Raw genomic sequence first — 13,121 nt, 5'->3', positions numbered from 1 at the left:
GTAATGATGAAAATCTAAGTCAATGACTTTTCTGTGCAAGGGGGGAAAACCACCAAAAAATCCCAAAAGAAACAACCCTCCTAAAAGATGACAGCTAACTTGCCAAAGCATCTGAGCCAAAATACTGCAAAGTTTATAGTCCCTGTTTGTCATAGATGGTACACAAGAGCTATATAACCTCTGAATAAATCATGCCTCAGAAGGCATCATTTTGAAGTAAACAGTTATTTATGGAAATCAGTAAATTAGTAATGAAAGACTAACCTAGGCAACCATCCACAGAATAAGAGGAAATTTATTTTATAGTTAAAACATAGAGCATGCCCTCCCTCTCCCTCCCATCACACAGATGCTTAAATTATTTTCTGGGGTTTTATTTTTATGAACAAGAATCTGAAACAAAAAACAGGTGGGTATCATTGCATTTAAATACAGAAGAAAAATTCTTGTAATGTTCTCAGAAAAACTGCATTTTGTTTTTTTAGCAGACTACACTCTATACCTTGCTGGCTTTGACTTTAACATAAATCTGAATCTTCAAGACAAGATCAGATTTAATGCCTTACATTATTTCACCACCTATAAATGCAACTTTAGAGACCAAATACTTCACTTTGGTAAGATAAAAGCTTTTTTAGATCAAAGCATCAAGGCAGTAATACAAATTTGCTGTGATACTTACATGTTCTGATGACTAAAGGTCATGCTTTAACTTTTTATGTTACAATATAACCATAATCAGTCAGAATAAAGGGGACTTCATTTCGGAGTAACTATTTATTGCAGCAGCCATTATACATTGGCTCTCAGCAGTATTCCTTTACTACATCTGTACTGAATGCATAATCTCATAGTGTTGGCAATTCAAGGAATAGCATATTTTCTGGTTTCACTGACAATTTCTACATACTCACTGGAGAGTAATAAAATTTTCTTTTACACATTCAGTTATGCTTTAGTTGCAGAGAAGAGCGGACATTGCTCTAACAATTTCTCACTAAGCAGAATACCTATTTTTATTTCTACTTTTATTTACTTAAGTGCAATGAACAATTACTGCACACTGACTGCAGAACATTAGCCTGAGGTCTCAGCCATCTGAGTTGTCAGCACAGAGGTCTGCAGAGGTTCACAACACAGGAACCTCAAGAACTTGAGCTATTTAAAAACCTTTTCCTTCTCTCTTTAAAAGTTTGGACATGTTTTGGTGTGAGAAAGAAATTATATAGGCAAAACCCCCACTCTTTTGGGTCAGTTTATAGAACTGTTCTGGTACATTAATGGAAAAGAGAGACTGAGTATCTTCAGAGTACAATTAATAGGACAAAAAGAGTACAGGTAAAGCAGAGTGAAGGGTTCACCAGCTTCAACACAATTGTCCTGCTCTTTTCCTGACACCAATACAGAATGGAAAAAACATTGAAAAGTTTTTCAATCCCTTCCAAAATTTTATAGCAGAGGAATGCACTTGAATAACTGAGCATCTTCTTTTGAAATGTCTATTTAAAACAAATCCATGACAAACAAGGATTGTATCCCACCCAGCAGGAAAGAGAAATATCACTTTTTCCAGACATCTCTACTATTTTGAAAGGTTGTGATCTCTAGTCCTTACCTATTTATAATTCATTTGCACTGGATTATTAATGACCATTGACGATAAGGACAATGAACTATATTAACCTTTTATGCCCTGCAGAGTCAAGAAATCCATGTGGGAATTTACATGTCCCACAAATGCTGTACATACAGAAGAGGTAACTGAACTTGACGGGATACCCTAAAAACTGTAGGAATGGAAACAAACAAGCTCATGTCATGATTTGCTGGGGTTTATTCTAAAATTTCAACACTCGCCCCAAAAACTGGCCTTTCTCCAGAAGCAGAAAGCCCTCTCCTCAAACACCCACAGGATAGGCATCAATCATTCCCTGTCAGAGGAAGGTTTTCTTTGTGTGAACTGTTGTTCAGCCCTTACCTAACTTTTGTTATGAGTTTGAAACAGAAAGAGACCGACAACATTTCTCACCCTATAAAAATGCAAGATAGACACTAAGGGCATGACATTTTTTTACATAAAACTTTCTAATCTCATTTTTGAAGGTGTATCTGTCCCCTTAAACATTTACCTATTTCTGGAACCCAAATTATCAAACCCAAGCTAAAGTCAGAGACTGGCCTCTCAGGAATGTGATGCAAGAAATTACTCAGCTATTGTTCTGAACTTTAAATGTGCTCTGACTCATGTGATATAGACAGAATGCAAGAAATTTTATCAACATTAATTTGACATAATCAAAAATCACTTTAACACAGAACACAGAATTGTAACTGGATTTTTCAGCTATTCAAACTGATAGCACTGTTACCTCTTAAGCTCTTCGACCTCTCATTTTTTGCCAAGATTTCTCATGAAATAAAGACAGACTCATTTTACCTCTACAGTGATATTGGACTTTATAAAAAAATGCCAATGTCTTAGGATACTACTACATCTACTTCATTTTTAAAGGAAAAATCATAGCTATAGACAGATCAATACCTATAATCTCCTCTATACTTACCATTATTGTTCTTGTTGTATGGCTGGATGATTCTGGAAAATAAAAGAACCACAGCGTATTAGAAAGTTTTCTTTATCCACAAAAGCCTTATTTTCTGATGCTCACCCTGAAGGCTACTGTTCAGCTACAACAATGAACACATCAAAAATGCACAGACTGGAAAGATTTCTCAGGAAACGAGCTTAAGACCCATCATTGGTCCTGAATATATATGGCATGCTATAATATGCTGTTAAGTGCACCGTCCTCTTTGCTTAATTATCTTCTTCTGCAAGAAAATATAAAAATGGAACTAATTCATAATTCATGTTTGAAGAAGTAAGGGGTTTTTTTCCATTTTGCATTTAACATATGGCATCATGAAGGATTAGCTCTGCAGACAAAAATACAGATAGTATCAACATAATTCCATTACTGTTCCCATTTCAAAAGAAGTTTTATAAAACTAGACAACCCTTTTTCTGAGAATTTTGAGATGGATGCTCAGTTTGAAAGTGACAAAGCATATTGAGAAACGCAACATGCAGAAATGTTAAATATTCTCCCCTATATGGTAAATCTGGAGTCAGTGACCTGAACTCATGGTTATATTTATATAAATTGCAGAGCAATCACTACTAGCCAATAACTAACATAGATTTCACCCTGCTGTTTAACTCAGATTACTTTCACTTTTTTCTTTCCCCAAGAACAGAAATCACACTCTCTTTGGCTTTAAAATGCTATAGTTCACATATTAGAGACATTGTTCTTTTTCAAAGCAGTGCAACTTCAGTAAAAAAAAAAAAACATTTAAAAAACCTGCAAGAAAACTCACTGCTGGTCTATAAGATGCAAGATGATACTGCCACTAGTCTCACAGACTTGCTCAAAAATTTGGGTAGGACACCTCATGGGCTATAGCAGAGTTCTTAAGGAAGGGACATTTATCAACACTACATGCAGTTCTGCATAAAATGTACACAATTCTGAATGAATTGAATCAGCAGAGTCCTAGTTCTGCAAGTGAGATAAATGCAAAATAGTTACAATTTTTTTTATTCTTGCCTTGGTTCTAAATTGTGACTCTTACAGGGTTTCCAGCTGGTATCACACAAAGAATTCTTGAGTGATATTATTATTGTTAAAAGTAGTATTAAGGAGATTAAAAGGACATGAGAACAGCTGCACATCTCTTTCTGAAAAAAAAAAGATGATTACACTCTTAAACTGGCATTTCTCTTCCATTTTGAAGAGTCACCTTAACCAGCATGAAGGTGTAGTTCAATCACTGACAGAAAAAAGATAAGTCATTTTAAACATCTCAAACTATAAACTCCAACATTCAACAGAAATTCCTGTATCTAGTGTACATTTACATTTGTACAAGTCTTCATCCTCAATCACTTATAAATAAAAAACATTTATATCGTTAAGGTCACATTGACAGAGGTACTGGAATGTGAATACCTACCTAAAGCCAGTGATATTTTAGTTGTGGGCTCCTCTACCAGCCTTCCTTTCCTCTTTTTTTTCACACAAAAGTTATCATATATAAAAATACATTTAGGTCACCAGTCCTCCAGGCAATTCTTAAACTGGTAGTATGAAAACTAAATATTGTGACAGTCTACTGCTTCCTGATACTTGAACATATTTGGCACTCTTATAAAGTAAGAGAAGATCACAGTAGAGTGAAGAACTCTATAATCTGTTAGTTTTTTATCCTCAAAAAGTAATTTTTGTTATTATAACTTTTTTTTTTCTTTTTTTTTGGACATCCCAGTAAAATAACATTTCAGGACCTGAATGTTCCTGAGAAAACCCAGGGACTGCATTCATGGAATAATGAATAATTGAGACAAAAATTCATTCCACTTATAAGCCTAAATACCCAGAAAAAAACCCCAATGAACTTATCACCAAGAGCACAGTATTTCCTGAAGAATCCTGAACTTAGGCAGAATTACCTGGTTAAACACAAAGAATGGGGCTTCTTGTCTCTTGAAATGCAGAGGAGATAAATTACACAGCACTTTCAGTCACTCTCAAAATGATCAAAGCCAACAAACAAAAATCCATACTTTTTATGTGGAGATACTTGAAACCTTCCCTCTTACTCAGAGGTGCTGTGCTTTTGGCATAGCTCTATATGCCAAATCTATAAAAACTATGCTTAGCCATGATTGTCCCAAAAAACTCAGACACACTCTCACTCAGTTGTCTGTGAAACTGAGAAGATCTCCCTAAAATGAACTGAGGAACAACTGAATTTTCCTGGAAATTGTTAAACAGTGTATTTTTGAAAAGAACCTGACAGACACTGTTAATGCAGTGCCAGCAGCAGTTAACTCCAGGATATTACCATATTGATAACTCAATAATAAAACCCAGCAAAGAAGTGAAGAAAGATCTGTTATATTTGTAAATGTCCCTGTTATATCATGCAATAAAACCATTGTCTGCTTTTTGCATGTATTTTTCTTGCTGTAAATACTGAAAAATCATCTAAGTTGCCAAACATTAAAGACCTGAGTATATCCATTAAAAAAAGGTAGGAAAATAACTGTTTAATAAGTAGACATAGTCAAAAGAGTCTAGGATCTAGCAGAGACTACTAACTGAGGTGCCATTGTTACACAATTAAAACTCTTACATACTCTGATACACAAATATTCAGACTTTAGAACTGAGGAGACACCAATTTCTTCCAGAAAATAATTACGCCCTGACTTGGCAGGTTCTGAAAAACACTTATGCATGGACACACCAGCCAATTTTGCAGAAAACTTTTAATTAAGGCAACTAAAGAAGAAAGGCCTTGCTTAAAAAGGCAGTCACGCAGCATTCAAAACTTTTACGAAAGGTCTGCACACCAGTGCAAACTCCAGAGCATCAGAGCTTATTTAAAAACCACAAATATCTTGGTGTTGAACAGAACAGAAAAAAAAACTTTGGATGTTCAGTTTTATCTGCCATGCTCTAGAATGCCTTAGGATTGTTATAATCTGGCTCGAATTTTAGTGAAACTGTCACCAGTGGACACTTGGTTTATAAATGAGTTCTTACAGCAAAGGATTTTGTGCAGGACAATGATCTGTACTTGCACCACTTCTGCAGAAGGGAACTCCAGGATAGAGACTGATTCTCCCTTTAAGGCCAATGAAGTGTCAGGGAAGTGGATTGCTCCACTTTAAGCAGAAATGGTCAGACATCATCATCACTAACGAGGGTTCTTAGTGCTGTGATGCAGGCAAATTGCAGTAAATGCAGCTTCAGTGCTGACAAGATGTTTATAAGTTTATCATTGGGGAGAAATTGATGTACCAACAGAAGAAACTGCCTAAGATGCTCCTGTTCCCTTTCTACAACATATTTATTTGAGCTCAAATAGGAATGAGTAAGCTGTAGTAGAAATTTCCTCACAATAGAATGTGCTTTACCAACCATATTGATCAATCAAGTGTGTCTCCCTGTTTCCAGGCAGTAGGAGACCATAAAATTTCCGCAGTGTGAAACCATTTAGGGATAAATCAGGAAAATGTACACTGCTAAGGGATGGTGTCAGCTACATAATTATTTCAAGTTTACATATTATTCCCCAGCAATATTGCTGTTGTTATTTTTTATTCCCTTAAAAGTTCTTCAGGTCAGGACAGAACCCATATCAGAACCCTTTTCTAGCTGTTCACATGTTATTTGTATATTTGATACTCTTTATTTCTGCTGATAGAAAACTTAATTACCTGGTATTTCTGGTTTTTATGTAACAGGATCATTGACAATACTAATGGGTGAAACATGTCCTACTTTTAAAACTTCCAGAATAAATATGCTTGAAGATAATTTGATTTTGACATGTGGAAAATAAAAGCAGACTGGCAATAGCAGAGCTGTTTAATCCTAGCAACCTCTCATTATCATGGTGCATAAGACTTTAAAGGTTCATTCACCCAGGACGGACCACCTTATAAAAATGCTGAGGAAAGAAGACTGCTTCATTATACCTTCTGCATTTGGGTTATGAATGTTTTGAGTAACCAAACATAATTGTTTTTTTCCTCCCAGTTTGTAGCAACTGAACAAGTGACTTTGTTAATTCAAAAGTATTATTAAAAATAAATAAATATGTATCTATGTCTAAGAATAATTTTTGAGGAAGACCCTTATTCTCCCAAGACAGAAATTTTAAACACTGGAGAAAGAATATACAGATGAAAAAAAGAAAAACCACACAAAATTATCACAGAGCAGACACAGGCTCTTTCCAGTTCCGCTACCGAAGCACTTTGTGAAGGTGCCTTGCCTATTGCATTATGTCCTAAAATTGTTAAGAACTATTGCTCTGCAATCACAGCTTACAAAAAATAATCAAACTACTTGACAATAATCATACACAGAAGCGCTTTGAGTATGAACTCCAGATCTTGAATCCAGAACACGTAATTCAGGAGGTAATATGCTGCTAATCCTGTTATCCAACAGACAGGATTCTCTTTCTGCAACTGTAATTCTTTAAAATCATACTGGGGGAAAGTAGTGATTCTAGGAATTAAGCTCTGGCTATCTCCATTGTGGTTTAAATGTTAACTTAATTACAGTGTTGTTTGCTGTTTTAAGAGCTGATTCATCCTGCCAATTAGAAAAGCCAGGGTTACTGCAGTTTCATGTCTACATGGAACCTGCATATTAAAACAAGAAACACTGATTCAACAGCAGAAATGGGGCACTTTATCATGAAGTGCCCTTTCCTCTACGTGGGATCCCACATCTTGCTCTTTCTGATCCCTGCTGTCACCAGTATTACCAGAAACACGTGCTGCACTGGTGAGTTCAGGGATGCAACACTGCCAATCTTCCATAAGCATTCATTTCCTTGGCACAGCAAAAGCAAAGGATCTATGGCACACTCGAAGCAGTGCCTTAAGGCATGAATGTGACTCTAGATTTGTGCTTTTCTTGTGAATCAATTGTAGGCAAAGAAGCCTTACAAAACCAAAGATACGTTTTTGAAATAAAGGAATAAATGCAGAAGGAATTCATAATAGTCCCTTATTCAATTTCTAATGTACTTTCACCCTGGGACATAAATCACATTTCTCAAGATATAGTAAACCTGAGCATTTCAGTTGAATGGAAATTGTATTTTGACTTTGGCAAAACGAAAGTAATGGCGGGCTGTCTTTTAAAAAAACCACAACTTGCTTAGGAATAGTTCTTTGTCAGAGGAAATCCAAGGAAACCTGGGTTTGCAGAAATGCTTTTGCTCCTCCCAAGCACTCCTGTGACCAAATTACACTGCTTACCTTTTCTCACCGAAAAATACCCTGCACTTTAAGCAGTCTTCAGACAGAGAATGGAAGACTGTCCTTTTACTTGTCACCCAAGGAGCTCAAATACTTGGAAGATAACTGTAATGTGAATTCAATGTACATGTTTATCAGTGTGAGAAAACAAATCATCTTCTAAATTTAAGAATTCTAGGGAGAAAAGATATTTCTCTTCTATTTTTTTAACAAAAATATTTTCCTCCTACTTGGCTATTTTTCATGTTACGTCATGATATCATTTGCATCACTGGGTTTGGAGGAATGAGGACAAAGAGGGAAGTGGGGAAATCATCAACTCACTGTTTTATAATACAAAAATTTAAATAGGGGAAAAGAAATTACTCAAGATATGTAAACATGAGATGCACTAGCTTGGTTCTACAAGGGATTGACAATGTCAGCAGAAGCATCCTGGGGTAATTAAGGCTTGCATCATTTTCCGGGCACATTCTTTGGGCTCTGGAAGTTGTCACTAGTTCATCATCTTCAGTATCATCATTTGTACCTCTGCAAAAACGAGTGAATTTACTGACCACAGAAATGTAGGCTTTAGAGCATTTTAGTTTTCTAATCAATATTTAAAATGATTGCTTCTAAATGCACAGTGAAAATAGAGAGAAATTGTCTACTCTTGTGCAAGTTTCAAAAATTAAAGGTAAAAATGTTGTTAGGTCAATCTCTTGAGGGTCAGAGATGGTTTTAATGACTTTGTATAGAATGGCAGGACTAAGCTCTTAAGTATTTCCTATAATGATATAAGCATAAAAGCAACATATTTGGGGAAGTAACTAAGAGCCATAAGCATCCTTTCATAGTCCTTTGCTTCCCCAGTAAATGACAGTAACACAGCATCATTTTTTCCTGAGAGATCTATTTTCCATGCTCACATTTCCATCAATACCAGTGCACACATTTGACTGAGAAATCTATAGCTGAATATTTTAAAGCATTTTCTGCCTATACTAAAGACCAAAGCTAGAACACACATGTCCTAGGCAAACTTCAGAGGGAAAACTGACTGTGGAGCAATATATAGCTTTTGTCTCCCACTTTTGGGAAGAGTGAGTATACACAATCCAGCATTAATCATACCTTGTGTTTCAGCATGGAAGAAATGGCAAAAGTGGATTCACATAGGCGCTTGTTTGTCACAACTCATTCCTTCTCGTTCAGTCAGAAATCACTGGTATGTTAAACGAGGCTTATAACAATTTTGGTTTATAGTTTATTAATGTGTAAAAGAAAATCTAAGGTTGTCTTTTTTAAAGCAACAGAGTGTCAGATGTTTTTTCATGTGCAATCCATGCCGCTCCTCTGCCACCGCAGCAGAACATCTCCATCTCTACTGAAAGATAGCATCGTGATAACAACCACCAGACACCTTTGAGAACAGACAACTCACTCACTGCTGAAAAATTTCAACCTAAAGTGAAAACTCCTTCCTTTTTTTATGTGTACTTTCACATAGAGTTATGTGAACTTAATTATAATGAAGCGTGTATTATAATTGTTTTCTCTGTTTCAAGAAAATTTGGGACAGGAAAAGCTTCAGTCTCCCTGCTTGTCAGTTAGGCTGCTTATATTTTCATCTGTTTGTCAAGAGGAAGTCACAAATTCCCCATGGAAAAATAGGATCGAAAACTAAGCCTTTCTTGCTCATCTCCTGAAGAGCCAATAGTCATAAGCACAGAGAGAAGGATTGACCAGAACAGCATCTAAGAAAGAAGGTACATTTTTTTGAGGTCTTTCTCCATTTCCCAGTTTCTCATGTCACCTTCTCATCCTACTGGCCCAGAGATGTGTGGGTTCCTAGGAAAACAGACCCCAAAATTGTTGCCTCATTCCTAGATACTTCATGTATCTGCTGCACACTTCAGTACATTCAGGAACAGAAATTTGACTGTTGAAAGAATTCTCTTTAAGGCAGCAGGACATCTCAGACTGAAATACAGCACAAAAGGTAAGGGCAGGGCAGAGAGGAGGAGGATCAGGGCTGTTGAATCGTGTCTTCAACTAGGAAAAACTGGATCTTTTATTTTTGCCCACAACTCATGAAAATGGTATCAACAGGCACAGTCTGATTTCTGCACCTCATTAGTGACGATGATGCCTTGGACATCCTGCTGATATTCTGGTTCTCATGCTTGAAAGGTATGGAAATGCTTGCCAGATGGCAGAGATTATTCTTGTGTAAAATACCTCTACCTGATGTTTCCAAATACTATAAGCAAAATTACCATTACTCACCCTGCCAAAACAATAGACTGATGTGAAACTTGACTACTTGGATGCACTGGTCCTCACAGTTAAGCAGCTTGTGGGAGAAAGTAATTGCTTGGAATAATTTCAGACACTGTAATTTAAAGATCAGATTCAAAATATCTAAAGCACTTTACAGTCACACCTAAATCTTCCCATCATCAACTCCAGTCACAAAATTGGATACATGTAACCTTCTGCAACATCGTGATTTTCTGAAGATGGAATTTTCCCACTTGAAAGAGGCTATCTTCACGGCAGAGAGCCACTTAAATATCTTGTGCTGACTTTAATTTCAGCAGCAATTGAAATGCTGCATCTCAGAGTAGTTAAAAGCTCCACCGTGTACATTACACAAAAACTGCTCAAAGTACTGTGACTTTTTTTTCCAGAACAGCAAAATGTCAGTTCACTGGCATTTTTCACTACATCTGACAGAATACAGGATTTGCTGTGGTTTGAAAATAAAATGAAAAACACTTTTCTAAGATCATCCAGCAAAAGTCTTCCTCCTAAAATAAGGGACACAAAAACCTACTAGATCCTCTCTCTAGCTACAATATACAGTGCAATATTTCTTAAGCGGTGCAATTTCACTCGTGTCCATGCCTTACACCCATGACTGACACTCAATAACGATATCAGGGCACAACATCCCCATTTATGAAGAGATAAATGAGCTCCCTCATCATTCTTGACAATGATCGAGCAAAATCAGTCAAAAATGCCTGACTTCCTCACCCCTATCAATTGCACCAGACCCTTTCTGGAGGTGCATCCATGGAAAACTAAAAGGGAATCTTGTCCTGCATTGGCTAAAAACAAAACTCAAGCCAATGTAAGACTTGTATAAGAAAAGCAAATCATATTCTTGTTTATTTTCTTAAAAGCATTTAACTAAATGTTAATGATGTTTCTCATAATCTTCCCCCACTTCCCCACAGAGGCTTTAAAAAGTGCCATTTCTATAATGTACTGCTATATTCAAAGCAAATAATTATTAATTTGCTCAAAAAAAAAAAATTCTGTCAAAATAAGGCACTCATCTAGGCAGTAAGATTGACTTAAATTATGCTAACCTAAATATATATTTGCACAAGCCTAGGCAACATTTACTTGAATGCTGTAAAATACTGTATATCTTATGTAAACATATTTATGTGGCTTTCTCACAACGAATTTCTAATACTGTGGGGAAAAAAGTAGACTTGAAAATGCAGACAGTTCTATGTCAATAACATTAAGATTATGAAAACAGCAAGACATGAAAGTTATATTAAGTCCCCCATGCTCCTTTTTGTTTGCTCATTTCATCAAAGCATGCACCAAAAGGCAGACTCTGTCATCATCTCCATAGCAGGCTTTCTGCATACTGTTAATTGATACAAGGCAATTAACCCTGGAGCAATCGATAGTATTTTGGAACCAAAAAAGCTTTTTATTATATTTATAGTAACATAAAAACTGTGGGGGCTGGCAAAACCTTTCTCTGCACAAATAGTACACTATGGTCAGGGAAATGACACAGAAACCACCACGTCCCAAGTTGATCTGGTACTGAAGAGAAGCTGGATAAAATACAAGAAAAAACCCTGTATTTTATATTTACCAATAACCTGAGGAGGAGGTAAATGGTGAATATTGAAGGTAAGCACCGTTAAGTCAGAAGAATCAGAATCTGTGCTGTTGAGTATCATTACTACTGGTTTGTTAATTTTTCATTGCATTTTATTTACACTTTTCCACATTTTAATTAGAGCAGCAAGAATAATAACCAAAATAGCCATTTTTAATACGAAGATAGTAATTTTTGCACTAAAAAAAATACAGATTTCACTTATTTAGGATATATGCTTTCCAGTAGGTTGTTTTCACAGAAAACAGATAAGCAGAAATATCTCCTAAAGCAAAGACTTGCAGTTCTCAATTCTAATTTTTCAAATTAGATGTTATTTTGTGCAAATTGCTTAACACAGTTAGCTGGCTGTTTGATACAAAATAATCATGTACTAATGACTGGTTTTACACACTCTATGCTTTGAAGAGAACATCTATACTAAGTAGAAGAAAAATTTTACATATTTCCAAGCATGCCTCCTTATAGGGACACAAGGTGGGGCTTAATCACAATAATTACCTTGAACTTATTGCTACAACCTTCTCTACAGGAGAAATGTGCAGGTTGTAGCAAGATGGGGGTCGGTCTCTTCTCACAGATAAAAAGTGATAGGACAAGAGGAAACAGCTTCAAGTGACACCAGGGAAGGTTTAGGTTGGATATGAGGGAAAGCTACTTCACTGAAAAGGGTTGTCAAGCACTGGAACAAGGGAACCACTGCCCAGGGAAGTGGTTGAGTCACCACCCCTGGAGGGATTTAAAAGTTGTGGCATGTAGGGTTTAGTGATGGGCTTAGCAGTGCTGAGTTAAGGGTTGGATGTGATCTTTGAGGTCTTTTCCAATGGAAAGGATTCTATGATCATCTTTTGATCATAGAAAAAGTAATTCACTGCTCAAAACTTACATGGAGAGTCCAGTTTAATGGCCAGCATTGGTGCACGGGGAGGCCTTCGTTCACATTCTCATGCTCCAACTACTAAACCATCCATGCAGAATTCCACCCTCAAAGGCTGCAGTGGAAATTCATCATTTATGGCTCTGCCTACTAATGCAGGTATCATATTTTCTTCCAACTGAGAGTCCCTTGGTTGTCACCTTTGTCCCCCAAAGAGCCTGTGTTGCCACGAGTGTTGTTTGTCTGTGGTGCAATAGCTTCACGCTGAGCAGAGGTGCAAGCAATCCTCTCTTCTGTGTATTCTAAATAACCACTTCTTGTCAAAGTATGTCATGATTTCTATCTAGGTGTTATTAAATGAACAGTGGGTGTTTTCCCTGCAATATACAAGTAGTGTTTGCACGACAGAAAAACACAATTATGGGGAAGATGATGGAAAATGAATCAAGGATTTCTCCCTTTATTTGGAATACTAT

General features: G+C 36.5%; 1 protein-coding gene across 1 annotated transcript in view; it reads right to left on the bottom strand.

Moving 5' to 3' along the window:
* Positions 1 to 13,121, bottom strand: part of MTA3 (metastasis associated 1 family member 3) — a 130,207-nt gene that overhangs the window by 22,045 nt on the left and 95,041 nt on the right. Inside the window, exon 16 of the mRNA XM_042051561.1 lies at positions 2,565 to 2,596. Coding sequence (XP_041907495.1) covers positions 2,565 to 2,596 — 32 coding nt within the window. The remainder of the gene's footprint in view (positions 1 to 2,564; positions 2,597 to 13,121) is intronic.

This window comes from Corvus kubaryi, unplaced genomic scaffold, assembly GCF_017639235.1.
Source record: "Corvus kubaryi isolate FWS band 111438036 unplaced genomic scaffold, C.kubaryi_AGA036_p1.0 76, whole genome shotgun sequence".
In the NCBI taxonomy this organism is placed as follows: domain Eukaryota; kingdom Metazoa; phylum Chordata; class Aves; order Passeriformes; family Corvidae; genus Corvus; species Corvus kubaryi.
The sequence above is the reverse complement of the archived record's forward strand: the minus strand, read 5'-3'. Positions and strand labels throughout refer to the sequence as shown.